The sequence below is a fragment of the Bacillus rossius genome, chromosome 18 (genome assembly GCF_032445375.1).
Source record: "Bacillus rossius redtenbacheri isolate Brsri chromosome 18, Brsri_v3, whole genome shotgun sequence".
Classification (NCBI taxonomy): Eukaryota; Metazoa; Arthropoda; class Insecta; order Phasmatodea; family Bacillidae; genus Bacillus; species Bacillus rossius.
Window position 1 is genome coordinate 1,587,286 of NC_086345.1, and position 22,423 is coordinate 1,609,708.

At 41.2% G+C, this 22,423-nt stretch overlaps 1 protein-coding gene across 2 annotated transcripts in view; it reads right to left on the minus strand.

Moving 5' to 3' along the window:
- The window catches only part of LOC134541171 (xanthine dehydrogenase-like), a 296,422-nt gene that overhangs the window by 166,109 nt on the left and 107,890 nt on the right, over positions 1-22,423 (minus strand). For both annotated transcript variants that reach the window (XM_063384402.1, XM_063384401.1), the window contains exons 13-15: positions 20,665-20,788; positions 20,509-20,584; positions 13,118-13,338 (exon numbers count right to left, since the gene is read on the minus strand). In XM_063384402.1, coding sequence (XP_063240472.1) covers positions 13,118-13,338; positions 20,509-20,584; positions 20,665-20,788 — 421 coding nt within the window. The remainder of the gene's footprint in view (positions 1-13,117; positions 13,339-20,508; positions 20,585-20,664; positions 20,789-22,423) is intronic.

A 22,423-nucleotide genomic window follows, 5' to 3' on the forward strand; every position in this document is an offset into this window, starting at 1 on the left:
ACACGAGAAGTGAAAGGTACAAAAAACCCTACTTTTTTGCTATGGGCAATAACTATGCTTTTTGTATGTCCATGAGTCCGGGGCATGGTGGTAAATATTTCCGAAGTTGACTGCCCCTTCAATTGTGTTTTTGTGTGTGTGTGATGGGGGGGGGGGGGGGGGAGGTTCGAAACCCCGAAATTTCAAAATTTCAAAAATTGATGCTCTTTCGAGCCCTTGAAAATTTTTAACTTTGAAAATTGATTGTGTAGTGAATTTTGAGGAATTCATAACAAAAAACTAATTCAATATTAACTAAAAAATAAAAATTTTGAGGTGCTTGATATCATTGGTCTTAAAATTTATATCAGTACGTAATTAAAATTTCTATCAGTAATAACAATATGATTTATAAAAGAATTTCTATCACTAATTTTAGGATACAGTCAATATAAAAATGACTATATGAACTTAATAACAATATGAATTAGAATTGAAATTAAATTAAAATTAAAGTTAATTTTAACACGCTTTTATTAGCTTCATACGTATGTATGTTAGTATGTAACGGAAACTTTGAACATATTTTGACCCCCTTCAAAACGTCCGATTAACTCGAAATTTGGTATGCTTATCAAGGACCGATGACAATTCAATATTTTAAACAGTTAGACCTGTTATCCTTACTAGGATAATCAGGATTAGCGATTTTTTTTCCTAAACTGGCAGTGTCTTTGCGCCAAGACCAAGAAGGGAAACTACCAGGCGCACCGATCACCTATTTCTCGGATAAGTTACCGACTTTCAATAAGATGAAATTTTCGGAGAGGGAACCTGAGAACCGGCTATCTCATCCAAGGGAGGCAGCAGGCGCCCAAATTGCTCATTTATCGGATAAGTTACCGACTTAAAATAAACATCAATGACTTCCCGATTTTATTGAAAACCATTTGTTTTCATAGTAGGATATTGAAAAGCAGCCAGTATCTAGTCAAACTCACTTTAATAGTAAATTGATGTAATAAAAAAATCCAACAAAAAAAGAAGCTAGAAAACACGCTTTTATAGAAAATCCAACAAAAAATAGAAAATAAATTTTAATAAATTTGAATTAAGAATATTGTGAAAATTTTAATAATATAAATTAAGAATAGTGTAAACAAGAAAAAAAATTATTTTATTTTTAAAAAAGCGTGGGGTTTTTTTTAAGATATTATCACAATGATAATCAGTCTAATCGTGTATGTCCATAAATTATTTATAACTATTGACACCATGCACCCCACAGTATAAAAAAAGCTATTTTATTAATCATATTTTGAAAATTTTCGGAATTTTTAGTTTAATAATTACAGATTTTCAATATGATGGTCAAGATAGTTCTCGAGACGTCAATTGCTACAATATCTGACGGTCTTGTGATTGACACTACTGCACTGTAACATCAATTTTAAAAGTAACAGAACCGAACTTGGCGCAAATTTCTAGAAAGAAAAATGGTAGTTGTAACATCATAATCCAAACTGGCAGAAATTTCTAGAAAACAAAACGTCTGAATACAAGTTGACGATCTTGGTTGTAGGTCAAGGTTGAATGTCCAGGTGAAGGTCTAGGCCGTAGAGGCCTAAATTATTGTTCTAATTCTTTTAAGAACAACATTCTTTCAGCAAATAAATTTTTCAAATTGTTAAAATTTTGGGGGGAATGTTTTCTTGTAAACTGCAATTAATATATTTCAGAATTTAAAAAAAAACTGTGAAAATTATTAGTACTATAGTTTGGTTCCTCCGAGATCAGGATGCAGGATGTGGTGCCGGTGCCGGTGTCCGCCATCTTGGATTTGTGACGTCACGGCGGCAAAAATTCCTCAAAATTCCTCAAAAATGACTCAAAATGACTCAAAATTTCCCGTTTTAAGAAAAAATTTCCCGTTTTCGAGGGAAAAATTCCCGTTTCGAGGGAAAATTTCCCGTTTTATTCCTCAAAAATCCCAGCGGCTAGAAATGTCCTGATAGAGGCTTAAGCATCCTTAACTCAAGCCTCAGTTAAGCCTCTATCAGGATGTGACCTTGACCTTTGACCTTGACCCCGACGGCCATCTTGGATCCACCATCTTGGATGATGTCATTTCGTTTTCTCGAACATTCCGGCATTGTGTTATCCGCCATTTTGAATTATGACGTCATCGTTGCAATTTACGTTACGGCCGCCATCTTTAAATTTATTATCCGATTTTAATGAAAAAAAAATTTATAATTATAAAAAATTAAATAATAAAATTTTTAATAAAATATTTAAAAAACAAACATTTACGACACGGAGCTCGGATTCCTCGGTTCAAACCCGTCGAGTGCAAAAAAAATAAAATGGCGACCGATCCTTCCCCCCGCGGTGGCTGCAGGCATACTGACTCCCACCACTTTTTTTTTCAAAGCATATATATCGTCAGGTAGTATGACGTCATGTCCGCCATCTTGTCCTCGTCTGCTGGAAGCCATCATCAGTGTATCATCGGCGTGAGTGCGCTGACGCCATGTTAGTTTAATTCTTATCCGCTAGAGTGCAGTAATCATTTATTATTGCTGTGACACCCGACATCTTGTCATTTGGCCGCCATCTTGAAAATCCGTAATTATTTAGCTAGAAATTCGGGAAAAATTAGAAATTCATTAAATAAATCACCCATTAATTTACATATTGATTCGATCCGCTCCTATCCTTGGTTCGATACCTGACCGATGCAATAATGTTTAATTTTATGTAAAATAATAAAAATTTCAATATACCATGTTCAACATTCTTAAAGAGACTTTAAAACCTCTACTACCATCATCCTATAAGCCATCAAGACCAACATATTGGTAATTCGTAATTCTAATGCTAGAGATTCGGGAAAAAGTTCAAAATTCATTAAATAAATTGGCAATAAATATACTGATTGATTAGATCGACTTAGGTCCTTGGTTCGATCCCTGACCGATACCAAACAACTTTAATACTTTAAAAAAGTACCACTAAAGTGACAGGTTTGAGAAAATAAAAACATCACAAGTTCTTTTAAAATACTTTTATTACATACTACAAGTACAAAAAAATACATAGACAAATTACTAAAGTCTTGTGGATTTCTCGATGTCTGCATCTGCCACCCACGAATTAAAGCGAGGTGGAAAGCCCCACCACTTGACGTAGGACAGTCCATTTCTTCGTTTTATAATCTTCTCCACCAAGTACATATCGGGATACAACGTAGGCTGAATCTCTTCGGCATAGAAGCCGCCATGGATAGGTTTGCGGTCCAAATCTTCGAGGTAGTAGGTCCTAGGCTCTGATTCACGAACATGTGTCACACGGAAAAGTTCGGGACTCCAGTTTGCAGTGAAACCTTTCTCGAAGATACCTTTCTGCTTGGAGATTCGCACAATGTCACCGACGTTAGCTTTACGCTTTCGTGGATCTTTCTTCTTCGTGTTGGAAAACACTGTTTGAAGCAGGCGATTGTCCGTTCCGTCCTTTGGCTTCATTTTCGTGGTAGAATGCACCGTGGAATTATACTCACACTTAACTTTCTCGATAGCATTTTTTATAATGATGATGTAAGCTGTCGAGACGTGAAATTAGTTTATTACATTTTAAACACTGAAATTGTATTCTTTGAGCATTATTCTGACAGCTGCTTCTTTCATGTCTGCGCGCATTCGTAGGTTTAGTAAAAGATGCGCCACAATATTTGCATTGATGCGCTGTACGCTCTTCATGAAATGAAGTCTGGAATGCAGATGGTGAAACTTCAGCTGATGATGGAACAGCACGTATCGTTGCCTCCTCTGCAGTCGGTATCGGGATCTCCGACGCCATCATCATCGTTGCTGCTATCGAGGTCCCCGCTGCTGACGGTAAACTTTCTATTCCGGTCGACATAACTAAATCTCACGAAACTTACTGGAGAGAGCACGTCCGTACTGCACCGTGGTCAGAGGTGAACTGCGGGTCCAGTCGTCCGAACCTCGCTTATATACCCACGGTCTACTGGTATGCTACATGAGTCAAAATATTGTCTGTATTTAAAATTATTTTTTTATTAGGTACCTAAAAATTATAGAAATAAAAAACACACGAGTTCAAGTTTTACACATTTATTTATAAAACATACACAAATACATATTAGGTTAAGGAATCAAGCATTTTCACAAGCAAAGTCTTTAATGCCGCACGAACTGACTCGTCGACTCCGGTTCCAACTGGTTTGTTGACTCCGGTTCTAACTGGTTCGCCGGTCACGTGATCAGGAACACAGGTTTCCAGCTGGTCATCTTCTGCAACGTCGACAACTCCGACAAGACATGGTCGGTGACGTCTGTGACCACGTCTACGCCTGGGCTTTGGCTCAGTGCCAGTTGGGACAGATTCACTGCCTGAACTGCGACGGCGAGACGCACACCGTTTGAACGTCTGCGTAGAAGCATCATAGGTCGCAACAGGTTGCAACACGTTCATGTTTGGTGTTGCACATGCAGACGAGGCGACTACCTCAGCGATGCTAGCAGGAAGGATTGTGTGTGGTCTCATGTGATAGGCGGCGCAGTTTCCAGGTTCGCAACTATCTACCAGCTGCTGAGTCGGTTCGTAGGACACAGGAAAGTGCGCAAACCGCCAATGCTGAGCGCCTCCTTCACAGGTTTCTGTATATGTACGTAGATACCCGGAATCCCAGTAGCTGTACTCGACACTGCTGAAGCTAGGTCTTGCGCACACGTACACGTTAGCAGGATGAAACGTAAACATCTTCTTGCAGGTCGAACGTCAACTGAAGGCACGTACGTAGGTACGACATTTATATATGCAGGCTCCTACTAACACTGTGTGTGCCATTTCTGCATTAACTGCGAGTTTGTACAGGCACAGACACGTTCAAACTTGTCATGTAGCTGCACAGCGTATATTGCACTAAGCTTGCGCAGGGAAGGACAACCGTAGTTGGTCTGTATATCCACAATTTCAGCTGCTCCGACGTCACACAGTTCTCGTAGCCATTTCTTCTGTTCAGGTCCGGCAACGTAGATTATTTCGTTTTGCAGTAGTAAATCTTCAATAGTGTTTTTCACTTGGTGGTACGGAATTTTTCCTTCGTCCCACTCTAGTCCATGATAATATTTACATAGCCATTCATTCGACCGTTTACTTTTTTCGTCTAGTAGTTTCCACGGATACGGAGGTCGTAAAGTGCGTGTTCGAGTCTTGTCTCCGGAGGTGAAGCTAATTTCCTTGAGCACGAACCCATTTTGGCTCTGGAAACCTTGCAGGTTGCAGTTCATCTTGTGGCTAGCAATGCTCGGTCGTAACTAAATTATCATAGAAAACGAAACAGTATTTATGTCAGAATTTTCACAAGTTTGTCTCGACAATTGTACGATGCAAGCCGATCGTGAAGTATCAGACAAAAAGCATAGGTGTTTGGCGGAATATTTCCGCTAGTCGTTATCTCGATCCTACAGTCGATGATGTTTGAATTTATACGATCATCCTGTTTGGAAACATCAAACACCATTAACGGAGCCTTGTTCTTGAAACTGTCGGGACTCAGTATCGGTGACTGTATCCGCCCGTAGTAAGCTTGCTGAAACTTGGCATACATTTGATATGCGAGAAGAAATCTTCCACTTTCAAAGTCCATGTTCATGTCAACGTACGGATAACTTTCGCTGTTTAAAAATATTTTTACATTGCGTATTTGACAGTTATCGAATACGGAGCGACTTACTCCTGCATTGAGCTGTCTTCCGGTCTGAAGCCCAACGATGATGTATCTTGGTTTTTCCCTAGCGAAGCTGGACTTTACTATCCAATTGATACGCTGACTATGAGGCATGCCAGGATAAGTTTCCAGGCTCCAGGATCGGAATGGCACATCGAAGTTCTTGCCATTTTCTATGTTCTTCAACATCTTGACTCGTTCAACGGTGCTCACTTGGATGTGGGGCAGCATCCACTCGATAGACTGTAGTGTTAGCGAGACATCTTGAGGGTTTTCTGCAGCGGCGACAATTGCATTAATGTGCGTGTTGGCTAGAAGCAGTACGAGCTCTTGTTTCGAATTAATGATTATATGCTTGTAGTCCTCAGCGAATCCGAGAAGCATGGACAGAGGAACACAAACTTCGAACTTCCCTTCGGCATAAACCGGAAGCTTATATTCATCCTCGAGAGCCCAACCGGCCATCTTTGCAGCAGACAGTTCATTTGGCGTGAGCGAAAGGTAATTTTTCATAGCAGTTGTTATGCCTACATCTCTCGTCTGGTCTACCTCGACGCCATTGAGTACATATGTAATGCGCTCAATTAGGTGAAGAATACCATTGCAGGATATTGATGTCGTTGTCGGGTGCGTACCATCCGCTTTTGTCAGCGTGCCTCTTATACGTAGAAATGACTGCGAAGGTAAAGTACAAATATCTTGGTGCTGTACAGCAATGCGTACTTCCGATGGTAGTGCGTACGGTCCGAGCAGGAAAGGCTGGTACTCGTGCAATTCCATTTTCGTAATGCTGTCATCAAAAATGACCGGATCTTCCACGTTGAGGATTTCGTCTTCCATATTTATTCGGCACTTTTCCAATACTAAGGAGATACTTTATGTTGTCGGGTGTTAACACACCGATGTCTGGTAGAGAACTGTTTTTATTCACGACATTACGATTTCTTTTATAATTGTTCGGTGTTACGAACTTTATGCCCATCGCTTCAAGTGCAGACGTAATGTAATTTCCTCGTCTTGAAAATTCACCAATCGTCCTCGCTGGTCAACGATTCGGACGACGACTTCGTGTGCGCACTTCACGATGACTGGAACGTAAATGATACTTTGCGGTACTTCTACCAGTTTATATCCTGGCGGGACCATCGGCGAAAACTCGTGCAGCATGTTGCTTAGTCTTCCGTTGAGATACGTTCCACTTGCCAAATTACAGTTTATTCTTATGACATTCACAGGCAAAATGTTTACTGCGCGCGTAGATTCGTACGTTCTTCCTGTACCATACACCTTTGATTCGAATCCGAGCATCGTACCTATGGTCCCAGGTTTCGTAAAGTCGACATTTTCACTGCATGTTAGAATGCTTTTTTGAGTGTTTGGATTTCCACGCAGTTGAAAGTCTACATCCTGTGGTAACATATCCCTTATGTAATTTGCAATGTCATCTATTTCGTAAGAGCCAACAGGTAACCGTATTTCATGAGCGGTCCCATCGCTTTTCAGGAAGCAGATCTTGCAGTTTTCCTCGTCGATGTTCGGTATGGCATTATACGTTTGAAAATCTACGAGTCCGATACACCATTCTCCGTCTAAATCCAGAGGCGGGAAATGAACCGCTCGCAGCTCAGATGCGTGACCTGTCAAGGTAAGTGTTATCGACATGACTAATAAATTATCGTCACTGCACAACCTTTAAGTAGCAATTTTTATTGGTCAGCTAATTTTTGTTTGTTAAAAAGCGAAGACACAAGTGTCCGCAGTTTGTTTGATTAGGCCTCTGTTCCGTTTCGTAATTGTAAAACAACGTAGTGGTCCGACCCAGGTACTGTCGCAGTTCGGGCGGAGGCCGTAAATTTCCAAAACTATCGTAGTACTCGGCCATGTTTCCAGTCTTTACATAGGACACCCAGTGCGTGCCGCGACCCGCCGACGTGTCTAAATTAATGATGGCACGTTCGTGCGTTTTTGGCTTCCTGGCAAAGTGTCTCGCATAAACACGCCGCGGAAATTTGGTATTTGAAGTTTTCGTGCGTACTTTATTAAATCTATATTGGTGAGCGGTCGTTTCGGTAGGGAACTTAGGATTTTTTCATTCGTTTCTTTTTCATGCCTCGGCCTGATTTGTGAGGTTGCAAGTAGAGTCCTGCGCCGTTTTTTTTACCAATGGCAATGGCTTCCATGCTGGCATTATGTCGCTGTGCTTCTTTTAACTGCTTGCGTTCATTCTTCGAAGTGTTGACTGCCCGCACTATACCGCTCGTTGCACCGATGAGGCCGCCGAGAACACCCAATGCAGGCAAAAGCAAAGGAAGAAATCCTCCTATAATCTTCTTGTCGAGAGTCTGTAATTTTTGCTTGGCTTTTTGCACGCCTGCAACAGACTTGCATTTGGTCTTGCGCGAGTTAGTCTTTGACTTGATGGAGCCGGCTTGACGAGCGCCCAGTCCTAATTTCGTCTTTGCCTTCATGATTTTGGAAACGCCCCACGCTGCGATTTTCTCTCCAAGTCCCGCGTTCGACGATTTACTTATATCTTCGGCTTCCTGTGCCAATATCTGATCTGCTCTGTGCCTAGATTCCAGATCCTTGCTTAATGAATATGCGATATCGTGCTGCTTGCACTTTTCGTCCAGAGAATTAATTCCCACGTCACCGCGAGCTAACCTTTTCGCTAGAATCTGTAGCCGGGAATGTGCAGCTTGAATGGTAGGTTGTTTATCAGCGAGTTCACGAGTCCCGCGCCGATGTGTTTTTTGTTCTTACCTCTTCGAGACATTACATGCAACTGACCTAAAATCAATAAATACGATTGCTCTTATAGAATTTACGTCAGTACAATGCAGGTCGTCAAGCAAGATGTTTGTTTGCCCATGTGCATTACACAAGACGATGAAACTATCGGTCGTGAATCGCGACATGGTATATTATTACCGTCCACCGTACGTTGCATCATAGCAGGACCGTCAAACTGCGGCAAGACGTGTGTTTTACTGAGTTTACTGGAGGAGCCAAACGGTCTTCGGTTCGAGAAGGTTTACTTGTATTCCAAGTCGTTGCAACAGCCAAAGTACCAGCGCTTGGCCGCTGTTCTACAATCTGTGGATGGTCTGGAGTATTATCCGTTTAGCGATAATACTGATGTTGTACCTCCAAACGAAGCAAAGCCTAATTCCGTGTTTGTGTTCGACGATGTAATGTGCGAGAAACAAGGCATAATACAAGAGTACTTTTCCATGGGCAGACACGCCGAGGTAGACTGCGTTTACCTGTGTCAGACGTATGGTAGAATACCCAAACATTTGCTGCGTGATAATGCGAATGTCATAGTTTTGTTTCGCATGGACGAACTTAATTTACGCCACGCTTACGACGATCACGTAAACACCGACATGTCGTTTCAGGAATTCAAAGACATGTGTTCCTTGTGTTGGAAAGTAGAACACGGATTCCTAGTCATCGTAAAGGACTGGCCGCTATATAAGGGCAGGTACAGACAGGGTTTCGATCAGTTTATCGTCAAACATGAGTCATAGCATTTCTAAATTTGGACGCAGCAGTCGAGACTTACGTACTGCTCTCAAGTCTCATGACGACGTTATCCGCAAATAAATTTCGCTACTAGCTCACAAAGTAGACGGGGTGAAAAGGGAATTTCTTGAGTACCTCGTAGCCATAGACCAGCGCATGGAAGCTTCGGATTCTCGCATTCGCGACATGATCGAAGTATCGAATGCACAAAGACGTGACGATCTGATGACTTTTCAAAGTAGTCTGAAAGCATCACTATCTCAATCGTCAACAAATTCAGATTTGGCCAAACACAAGAAAGAAGTTTCTGCGAACGAATAAAAAAGTATATAAGGAGGTCTTGCAATAAGTTTTTAGCCAGTACAATGTCGGACCTGGCCAGTGACCTTCATCGAGCTATACAGTCTGTTCGCGAAAAATATTTACTTGCTAGACGAACCAGACTTGCACGTGAGATGGAAAATGAGGAGATATTTAAACCAATCACTAGTCGCCTCGACGAACTTAAAAACAAGGAAGAACCAGCCTTCATTGTGAAGACAGAAGTTGAAGATGAAATGCCGACTGTAAAGAAGAGAAAGTATGAACCAGATCGAGAAGAAGAGGACTAACAAGTACAGAGTCCATGCACAAGAAAAAAATACCGAAAAAGGGACATCAAGTTAATGCAATGGTCCGACCATACCTGATATCGTTTACGAGCCGGAATAATGACACGACCTACGGAGTGTACAGAAAACATAATAAGTGGTTCCTCGGTGCTAAAGAAATAGACATTCTACCAGGAAACATCGTGCGCGTAGCAGAGTTCAAAACGCGTGGGACTCCGGGTCTGTACGAATTGCTGTTTCGCAGGGAGCCTAAAGGATATTCTCACAAAGACTTACAAGAGTACAAAAAACTGCTAGAGCTAACCAATGCACATTTTCGCGATAACGATCCAGATAGTGGTGTATATAAAGACGTAGATCATGAAAAAATCGACATTCTCGCTAATCTCTTCAGTGAACTAACAATACATGGCGAAGGTTTAAAAAAGCTAGAAAGTGGTCAGACATTTGACTATGTATATTGGGACGACCCTAATGAATTAGTTGATCGCCTTAGAATTCTACATGCATCGCTTAGTGTAGGAATCTATTCGCACATCAACGAAATAGTCTCCATACTTGAAGAACTGAAGGAAGACGGCTACATACAATGAGTCGAACCGGAATCGCTCGCGAACTTCATGCTCCTGCTAGACGGAAATACCTTCGTCGCAAAGTCATAGTTCGTGGAATTGACGATTTATTCCAGGCGGACCTTGTTGAGATGATACCGTATTCCCGATTGAATAAAGGTTTCAAGTACATGTTGACAGTCATCGATGTTTATAGCAAGTTCGCTTGGGCTAGACCTGTCAAATCAAAGACTGCAACTGAAGTAGCCAAGGCCATGAACAATATTTTGCGTGATGGACGTGTACCGTTGCACCTGCAAACGGACCTCGGGAAAGAATTCTACAATGCAATCTTCAAGGCTTTGATGAAGAAGTATGGCATCAAACACTACTCTACATTTAGTAACGTAAAAGCCTCCGTTGTCGAAAGGTTTAACAGAACTATGCGTTCCAAGATGTGGCGGCAGTTCACGGCTAACAGAAATTACAAGTGGCTTGACATCTTTCCGAAACTAATAAGCGAGTATAATTCCACGGTTCATTCTACCACGAAAATGAAGCCAAAGGACGGAACGGACAATCGCCTGCTTCAAATAGTGTTTTCCAACACGAAGAAGAAAGATCCACGAAAGCGTAAAGCTAACGTCGGTGACATTGTGCGAATCTCCAAGCAGAAAGGTATCTTCGAGAAAGGTTTCACTGCAAACTGGAGTCCCGAACTTTTCCGTGTGACACATGTTCGTGAATCAGAACCTAGGACCTACTACCTCGAAGATTTGGACCGCAAACCTATCCATGGCGGCTTCTATGCCGAAGAGATTCAGCCTACGTTGTATCCCGATATGTACTTGGTGGAGAAGATTATAAAACGAAGAAATGGACTGTCCTACGTCAAGTGGTAAGGCTTTCCACCTCGCTTTAATTCGTGGGTGGCAGATGCAGACATCGAGAAATCCACAAGACTTTAGTAATTTGTCTGTGTATTTTTTTGTACTTGTAGTATGTAATAAAAGTATTTTAAAAGAACTTGTGGTGTTTTTATTTTCTGAAACCTGTCACTTTAGTGGTACTTTTTTAAAGTATTAAAGTTGTTTGGTATCGGTCAGGGATCGATCCAAGGACCTAAGTCGATCTAATCAATCAGTATATTTATTGCCAATTTATTTAATGAATTTTGAACTTTTTCCCGAATCTCTAGCATTAGAATTACGAATTACCAATATGTTGGTCTTGATGGCTTATAGGATGATGGTAGTAGAGGTTTTAAAGTCTCTTTAAGAATGTTGAACATGGAATATTGAAATTTTTATTATTTTACATAAAATTAAACATTATTGCATCGGTCAGGTATCGAACCAAGGATAGGAGCGGATCGAATCAATATGTAAATTAATGGGTGATTTATTTAATGAATTTCTAATTTTTCCCGAATTTCTAGCTAAATAATTACGGATTTTCAAGATGGCGGACAAAAGTCAAGATGTCGGGTGTCACAGCAATAGTAAATGATTACTGCACTCTAGCAGATAAGAATTAAACTAACATGGCGTCAGTGCACTCACGCCGATGATACACTGATGATGGCTTCCAGCAGACGAGGACAAGATGGCGGACATCACGTCATACTAACTGACGATATATATGCTTTGAAAAAAAAAGTGGTGGGAGTCAGTATGCCTGCAGCCACCACGGGGGGAAGGATCGGTCGCCATTTTTATTTTTTTTGCACTCGACGGGTTTGAACCGAGGACTCCGAGCTCCGTGTCGTAAATGTTTGTTTTTTAAATATTTTATTAAAAATTTTATAATTTAATTTTTTATAATTATAAAATTTTTTTTCATTAAAATCGGATAATAAATTTAAAGATGGCGGCCGTAACGTAAATTGCAACGATGACGTCATAATTCAAAATGGCGGATAACACAATGCCGGAATGTTCGAGAAAACGAAATGACATCATCCAAGATGGTGGATCCAAGATGGCCGTCGGGGTCAAGGTCAAAGGTCAAGGTCACATCCTGATAGAGGCTTAACTGAGGCTTGAGTTAAGGATGCTTAAGCCTCTATCAGGACATTTCTAGCCGCTGGGATTTTTGAGGAATAAAACGGGAAATTTTCCCTCGAAACGGGAATTTTTCCCTCGAAAACGGGAAATTTTTTCTTAAAACGGGAAATTTTGAGTCATTTTGAGTCATTTTTGAGGAATTTTGAGGAATTTTTGCCGCCGTGACGTCACAAATCCAAGATGGCGGACACCGGCACCGACACCACATCCTGCATCCTGATCTCGGAGGAACCAAACTATACTACTATTATTCCTTAATACCATATGTTTGGAGTCAATGGGTAAACTACAGCCAATTTTTGAGTTAATTTTGGCGATTTTATGCCAACTTTTATAGGTCAAGGGCAAAATCAGAGTCAAAAGTCGAAGTCATTCGAGATGTTGGCCATTTCATCGCAACCATGATGGCGGATCCCGACACCCGGCACCACAGAGAGGACTCTGAGCCAGTTTCGGCTAATTCATACTACTCTATTATATTAATTCCTACATAATGCTTACTAATAGTTCATTCCACACGTTTAGGGTTCATTTTTAAATAACAAATTGTGGATCTACTAGGTAAATATAACTACATGTACAGTATTTATTTGAAATGTATTGTACATACGTATAATAATGCGTTACCTTAGACGATGCAAATACTTCCTCGTCATCTGTCATTATCCCAAAGCGGTTCCGATGGCCTGGAAGGTCCGCCGCTGAGAAGAAGGCAACTGCGCCCTCCAACTCGAGCGCTCTGGAAGGGTTGATGTTCTTGATGTGGGCGTGGGCACGGGTGCTAAGCACCAGCACAAGAAACACCTCGTCCTGGAAGCGCGGGGTGTCGTCGCAGTAGACCGCCTCACCTAAGGGGAAAACAGGACTTACTACTGAGAAGTTTCCATAGTTGGGGCATCACTGCGACCAACACCTGAGTTCAGGCAACAACACTTGCCGTTAAGCGAGTGCCTAGGACCAGCGTGAGGAACACCTCGTCCTGGAGCACTAAATATCGTCTCAGTAGACCACCTCACCTGGGGAATAGAGTGACTAAAAACTTAGGAGTTCCCACCGTGGGTACGACACCGCTATCAACACTAGGTTACACGACAATACCTGCCGACGAGCTGGTACTGAGCACCAGCGTGGGAAATAGCTCGTCTTGGAAGCAGAGAAACAAGACTAATCATTGAGGTGGTCCCATTGTACGAACGACTTCGCGACAACAAGGAATGTCACATGACTATGCCTGCCTAGCACAAGCGAGAACACCATGTTCAAAAAGCATGGCATGTAGTTTCAGTAGACCACCTCACCTGCGGACTAGTGAGACTTGCCTCAGAGGAATTCCCAACGTGGACAAACATCACTACCAGCACTATATTACACGTGACTAAACCTGCCGATAAGGGGGTGCTGAGCACTAGAATTAGGAACACCTTATCTTTAAATGCAGGGTGTCTTCGCCATAGACCACCTTGCCTGCGGACTAGTGAGACTAACCATTGAGGTGTACCCATCACGAGGATGACCTAGATACCATTTCTTAATGTCACACAACCCGATTGTGCGGAACATCTCGCCCTAGAAGTGCTGCCATTGCAATATCCTACCTCACCTTCGTACAACCGAGAAAACTTAGATGTTCCCATCATTAAGTATACTTCGCATCAAACAATGAATATCACTTGACAACACCTGCAAGGAATCAAATTCTGAGCACTAGTGCGAGGGATACCTCATCCCGGATACATGGGATTTTGTTGCAGTAGATTACCTGTGATGCTAGTTTAATTGCTGAAGTAGTCACACAATGGGGACGACATCGCGATAAAATATGATGTCCCATTACATAACCTGCCGGTGAGTGAGTGGCACCAACAAGAGGAATACTTCATGCGGGATGTGCGTGGTGCATTGCAGGAAATGCCTTGCCTGGAGGCAATAATCCTTACCACGAAGGTGTTATTTTCGTGTGGGTGACATCGCGATAAACACTGAAGGTCCAGCAAAAAAAACCTGCTGGCAAGCGATTGCTAAACACCAACGCGAGGCATAATTCATCCTGAAGGAGAGTGATGTCATCGCAGTAGATCACCTCGCCTGCGGACTTTTGAAACTAACCACTGAGTTGTTCCTATAATGGAGACGACATAGCTACAACATACAACCACTGCTATTGAATGCGAGAAACACCTCATCTTGGAAGCAAGGGGTGTCGTCCCAGTAGACTGCCTCGTATTTGTACAACAGACTAAAGTGTTCTTGTCATGGTGGCTACTTCGTAAAAAGGACTGAAGTTCACATGATAATACCTGCAGGCAAGCAGTTGCTGAGCACCAGCATGAGGGATACTTCGTCCCATCGTTCTGAAAGCATGGGTTTGGTTGCAATAGACCTCTTCGCTTGTGGTTTAACTCCTAAAGTGGTCATATAGTGGGGACAACATCGCGACTACAATATTGATGTCACACAACAAAACCTGCTGGCGAAAGTGCTGAGCACCAGCCTGAAAAACACCTTATACTATAAGTGTGGGGTATCGTCACAGTAAAATCCTTGAATGAGGACTAGCAAGACAAACCACTGAGGTGTTGTTAAAATTTTGGGGGGAATTTTAATTAATATGTTTTAGAATTTAAAAAAAAAAACTGTGAAAATTATTACCTTAAAATGATATGTTTTGAGTCATTTTGGTGAATTTAGGGTAAACTGCAGCCAATTTTTGAGTCAATGTTGGCGATTTTATGCCAATTTTTGAAGGTCAAGGCAAATAATAATAAGAAACCCCAAAGAAAGGTGAGCCAACAATATAATAAAGATAGAATTGCTATTTCCTACTATATAAAGCAGGGAGTTTGTGTAGACAATTTTTTTTTAAGTGAGACAAGTACTTTTATTTCATCCAAATTGGAAAATGCTTTTAAACGGTGTTATATATTAATAATTTTTAGGGCCTGTAATGGTCGTTGTTGGTTATAATTATAAAATAAAAAAAGGCCCATTTGTTGATTTTTAAGACTTTTTTAAGAAGGGTTAAAGTTCAACATTTACTTTATTTTGCTTTATATTTTGTTAGTCGAGTTTCTAGCTTGTAAGTGTTGGTGTGATTGTAATTTGTTATTGCTAGTGCTCTTGTTAGTGCTATTTAGTGTACTTCCCTTGTTTAGTGTTTTCGGAAGTAAGTAAATCATCTGTTTCGTTTATGTTTTGAATATCAATGCGGTGTTGTATTTCTTGAGCAAAAGTTAGTCACTGGCATTTTAACTCTTAAGATTGTTTGACAAAAATTTAAAAAAAAAATTAAACATGTGGTGGGAAAATTTGTGGCAGGTCCCTGACTCAACAAGATTTTTGGCTTCTTGCGCAAAAAAAAACTCATTTTTTATATTATATGCTGATTACATTTTATCATGAACTTGCATTGTGTCAAGTTTATTAAATTATTTTTTATTTATTTGAGGATTTCTTTTAAATTTATTTTGTTAGTGTAAATATTATGAACATTTAGTTATAATTAAAATATTTATTTTCTTTAATTTTAAGTAACAGATGAACTTTATTACAATGAGTTTTAAAAGTAAGCGGGAGTTTAGCGGGAGACGCGGGACCTGTTATGAGAGCAGCCGCCTGCACTACGGTGGGCCGCGCTAAACCACAGGTAGGAGCGACACACACTGAGCGAAAGGTGAAGTGTTGGGCGCAAGAAGGACTCGTGGATGTGCTGTGACGCGGTGCGCATGTATGCAAGAGACGAGGTCACACTTTTTCCTTTAGGGTAGATTACATATTAATTTACATTTGAATGCAATTTTAAATGGATCTTAAATAGTTTGACTAACCTGGAGGCAAGGCAATTCCCCTTAGGGGGGTTGGGGGGGGGGGGTTCCGCGTTGCCCGAGAGTTTTGAAGATGGGTTTTGACTAACACAAGTCATCGCTGGATGGATGCTGGTATGTTGTAAATACAGTTTTAGTAGAATAGAAAAGGGTCTCCGGGTACACGGGTTCTGGATGTAGTGACTGGTTCTGACCAAGTTCTGACGTCACGTCAATCTTTGACGTCCCGGCGGCCATCTTGGATGACATTGACCTTGAACTATGACCTTCAAAATTAGCCAAAATCGCCATAATTCGCCAAAAATCACCAAAATTTCCTTCTTTTTTTTTTGGAAAAAAACCCGGCCAAAAATTCACAAAACTTTTTACAATTTGAAAATTAGGATTTCGAAGTACTCAAAATAATTTTGCCTTGGAAAGAACACAATGTCCTATAAGAGGCTTAAGCATTCATGTCTAAAGCTTCTAATAAGCCTCTGACGTCATCTAGAATTATGACCGCCGTATTGGATTATGAAATCACCATTGCAATTTCCATTACGGTCGCCATCTTGAAAATCCGTAAAATGTATGTTAGAAAATCGGGAAAAAATTAAAAAATTAAATTTAAAAAAATATTCAATTGAATTGAATGGTAAAAATTTAATAAAAAATATTTTTAAAAAAATTATAAAAAAGTACACTTAAATCATGCAGCAAGGAGTCCACGGTTAGAACCCAGCGAGGTCAAAAAAAATTGCGACAGGTCCTTCCTCCACGGAGGTCACAAGCAGACTGACCTCCCACCACTTATGTCAAAGTATATATATCGTCAGCTAGTATGAAAAACTTAAAAATCTATATTTATTATTAGATTTTAATGAAAAAAGTTTTAAAATTTATAAAATAAAAAAATTTTTAATGAAAATCTTAACAAAAACCGTTGCATGTTTCGTTACGACCGCTATCTTGTAAATACGTAATTTCAATGCTAGAAATTCGGGAAAAATTCCAAAGATTATTTTAAAAATTGGCTACTTCAAATGTTTAGTTATTTAAACGAGTTCGGTCCTCAATTATATTTCCGGCGAGAGTAAACCAGTAATTAATTGATGTATTTAAAAAATTCTCAATTAAAAGTAATCAAAATGTCTTATGGCACACCCGACATTTTGAATTATGTCACCACAGTATCAATTATCGTTACGGACGCCATCTTGAAAATCTCAATTATTATCCGATTTTATGGGAAAAGTTCAAAATTCATCAAAAAATTAACTTATTGGAATACTGATTGATTAGATCGATTCCCGTCCTTAGTTGGAAACCGGTAAGAGCAAAAACTAAAAAAAAAATGACAGATCCTACTTCCACGGAAGCCACCTAGACTGACCTTTCTCCACTAATTCCAAGGTATATATCGTCAATTGGTATGATGTCATGTCCGCTACCTTGTCTTCGTCCACTGGAGGCCACCATCTTGTTTTCGACTGCTGGAGGACACAATCTTGTGTGTGTACTCGTCTTATAGAGTGCATTACCATCATGCTAGTTTTATTCAAACCCACTAGAGTGCAGGAATCATTTATTATTACTGAGGTTCCCACCAACCGGAAATTTGGACGCCATCTTGGAATCGTATAATTATTTAGCTAGAGATTCGGGAAAAAATCCAAAACTCATCAAAAAAAATTACAATCAATTTACAAATTGATTCGATCAGTTCCTGACCTTCGTTTGATACTTGACCAGTGAACAAATGTAACTAAATATTAAATAAATTTTATATTCTTTTTTCAATTACCTTTCGCGGAGTTTATTAATCATTCACTCTACAAAAATAAAACTAATGACAATATACCTGTCCGACGAATTAAATACGTTGTCGGATTAACTAACATGTAAATCTAGTTTTTTTGATAATCTGAATAACCTTTAAATCGATCATGTACAAAGCCATACATAAAGGCCAAGCGTCTCTGGACCACGAGTCTGAGCCATGAACAATATCAGACATATAGGATATTCATTTCCGGACCTCTAGACCTTCTTCGTCTTTAGCAAATTACAGTCAATTTGACCACCTTGAAATTTTTTATACATACTAAAGGACCAAGAGACCTTGAAAAATATTTTGGAAACATCAAGAGGTTTTTAACTACCTAGTAAATATTCAGTCACTACAGATTTTACTTCGCACAATAAACATAAAGGAAGCACAATCGGAAGAAGATTCGACATAGAGGGAGCAAATTCCACAAAACAGAATCACAATAGGATACTCATTCGACGAAAAAGGAAGCACATTATTAGAAAAGGACGCACAATCGGACGAGTACAATCGGACAATAAGACGAGTACACACACAAAATGGTGTCCTCTAGCAGACGATAACAAGATGGTGGCAATGTACCTCTTGGTAGCATGTACTGAACACAAAATGTCGGATCCATGATGGTCGTCAAGGTCAAATCAAAATTCAAGGTCAAAGTCAATTTTCAAGGTCAAGTATAATTGCAATGTCAAGGTCAAATTTGAAGGTCAAGGTCAATGTAAAATTTCATGGTCAAGGTCAAAGTCAAAGTTCAAGATCTAAGTTCAATGTAAACAGTTGAGGTCAATGGTATGGTGAACAGAAAATTATACTAACATGGCGTCAGCACACTAGCAGACGAAAAAAAGATGGTGGCCTCCAGTGGACGAAGACAAGGTAGCGGACATGACATCATACCAGTTGACGATATATACCTTGGAATTAGTGGAGAAAGGTCAGTCTAGGTGGCTTCCGTGGAAGTAGGATCTGTCATTTTTTTTTTTAGTATTTGCTCTTACCGGTTTCCAACTAAGGACGGGAATCGATCTTATCAATCAGTATTCCAATAAGTTAATTTTTTGATAAATTTTGTACTTTTCCCAAAAAATCGGATAATAATTTGAGATATTCAAGATGGCGTCCGTAACGATTATTGATACAGTGGTGACATATTTCCAAATGTCGGTTTTGCCATAACACATTTTGATTACTTTTTATTGAGAATTTTTTTAATACATCAATAATTAATTACTGGTTTACTCTCGCTGGAAATATAACCGAGGACCGAAATCGTTTAAATATCTAAACATTTGAAGTAGCCAATTTTTTAAATAAACTTTGGAATTTTTCCCGAATTTATAGCATTACATGGAAATTACGGATTTTCAATATGGCGGTCGTAACGAAACATGCAGCGGTTTTTGTTGAGATTTTCATTAAATTATTTTTTTTTATTAATTTTAAAACTTTTTTAAATAAAATATAGATTTTCAAGATTTTCATACTAGCTGACGATATATATACTTTAACATAAGTGGTTGGAGGTCAGTCTGCTTGTGACCTCCGTGGAGGAAGGACCTGTCGCCATTTTTTTGACCTCGCTGGGTTCGAACCTAGGACTCCTTGCAGCATGATTTAAGTGTACTTTTTATAATTTTTTTCATAAATATATTCTTTTAATTTTTACTATTAAATTCAATTGAATATTTTTTTTATATAATTTTAAATTTGTTCCCGATTTTCTAACATAAATTTTACGGATTTTCAAGATGGCGACCGTAACGGAAATTGCAATAGTGATTTCATAATACAATATGGCGGTCATAATTCTAGATGACATCAGAGGCTTATAAGAGGCTTTAGACATGGATGCTTAAGCCTCTTTTAGGACATTGTGTTCTTTCTAAGGCAAAATTATTTTGAGTTCTTCGAAATCCTTATTTTCCAATTGTAAATTTTTTTGTGAATTTTTGGTAGATTTTTCTCCAAAAAAATGGAAATTTTGGTGATTTTTGGCGAATTATGGCGATTTTGGCTAATTTTGAAGGTCAATGTTCAACGTCTAGGTCATCCATGATGGCCGCCTTGACGTCAGAGCTCGGTCAGCACCAGTCACCACACCCAAAACCCGTGTCCCCGGAGCCCCTTTTCTATATTACTAGTTTTACCATTTATGTTATTCAAACATATCACATTTTTGCAAGCTCAAAATGCTTCTTAATTCCAGGGGTCCCCCCCCCCCAGGGTTCTACGCCAATGTCTGGAGGCAGAGAAGCCAATAACTACATAAAACAAACACAATACAAGCAATCGCAACCCTGGCAGAAAATAAAATGTGGCAGCACATGTTTGTGTACAAGTGTGTGTAATAGAGACTGGTTGCTGAGTATTTACTGATAATGTACCTGTAGCTTGCTGCGCAGCTGACTTGTGAGGCAGCGGCCGTCCAACCACGTCACTGTCCTTCTGCCCTGGAGGCGCCTGCAACCATGCCAGCAGGTTGTATTATTCTCCGACAGGTCCGGGAACAGTGTGTGGTCCTCTGGCCACTCGGAACTCACCACTGTGAAGTACTGGGAGCTGCTCAGGGGCTCGGCTTGGAGGCCGGAGCCGCCGCTACGTTGGGCCGGGTCCAGCGCGCAACCCATGTCCTCGCTGATGGCGAGGAAGGCCTTCAAGAACAGACTGGCAGAACAGGCTGCTTCACTGACCAGCACGGAGCTCTGGCTACTGGCTACCAGCTACTAGCTACCGGCTACCGGCTACTGGCTACTGGCTACCAGCTACTAGCTACCGGGTACTGGCTACTGGCTACTGGCTACCAGCTACTAGGTACCGGCTACTGGCTACTGGCTACTGGCTACTGGATACTAGCTACTGGATAATGGCTACTGGCGACTGGCTGCTGGCTACTGGCTGCAGGCTACTGGCTACTGGTTACTGGTTACTGGCACCTGGCTACTGGCTGCTGACTGCTGGCTGCTGGCTGCTGGCTACTGGCTGCTGGCTACTGGTTTCTGGCTACTGGCTACTAGTTACTGGCTGCTAGATACCGGCTACTGGCTACTGGCTACTGGCTGCTGGCTTCTGGCTACTAGCTACCGGCTACTGATACTGGCTGCTGGATACTGGCTGCAGGCTACTGGTAACTGACTAATGTATACTGGCTTATTGCTACTGGATACTGGCTGCTGGCTACTGGCTACTGGCTACTGGCTACCAGCTACTAGGTACCGGCTACTGGCTACTGGCTACTGGATACTAGCTACTGGATAATGGCTACTGGCGACTGGCTGCTGGCTACTGGCTGCAGGCTACTGGCTACTGGTTACTGGTTACTGGCACCTGGCTACTGGCTGCTGGCTTCTGGCTACTAGCTACCGGCTACAGAATACTGGCTGCTGGATACTGGCTGCAGGCTACTGGTAACTGACTAATGTATACTGGCTTATTGCTACTGGATACTGGCTACTGGCTACTGGATACTGGATACTGGCTACTGGCTACCAGCTACTAGGTACCGGCTACTGGCTACTGGCTACTGGATACTGGATACTGGCTACTGGCTACCAGCTACTAGCTACCGGCTACTGGCTACTGGCTACTGGCTACCAGCTACTAGGTACCGGCTACTGTCTACTGGCTACTGGCTACTGGATACTAGCTACTGGATAATGGCTACTGGCGACTGGCTGCTGGCTACTGGCTGCAGGCTACTGGCTACTGGTTACTGGTTACTGGCACCTGGCTACTGGCTGCTGACTGCTGGCTGCTGGCAGCTGGCTACTGGCTGCTGGCTACTGGCTGCTGGCTGCTGGCTACTGGCTGCTGGCTACTGGTTTCTGGCTACTGGCTACTAGTTACTGGCTGCTATATACTGGCTTCTGGCTACTGGCTACTGGCTGCTGGCTTCTGGCTACTAGCTACCGGCTACAGGATACTGGCTGCTGGATACTGGCTGCAGGCTACTGGTAACTGACTAATGTTTACTGGCTTATTGCTACTGGATACTGGCTACTGGCTACTGGATACTGGATACTGGCTACTGGCTACCAGCTACTAGGTACCGGCTACTGGCTACTGGCTACTGGCTACCAGCTACTAGCTACCGGCTACTGGCTACTGGCTACTGGCTACTGGATACTGGATACTGGATACTGGCTACTGGCTACCAGCTACTAGCTACCGGCTACTGGCTACTGGCTACCAGATACTAGGTACCGGCTACTGGCTACTGGCTACTGGCTACTGGATACTAGCTACTGGATAATATCTACTGGCGACTGGCTGCTGGCTACTGGCTGCAGGCTACTGGCTACT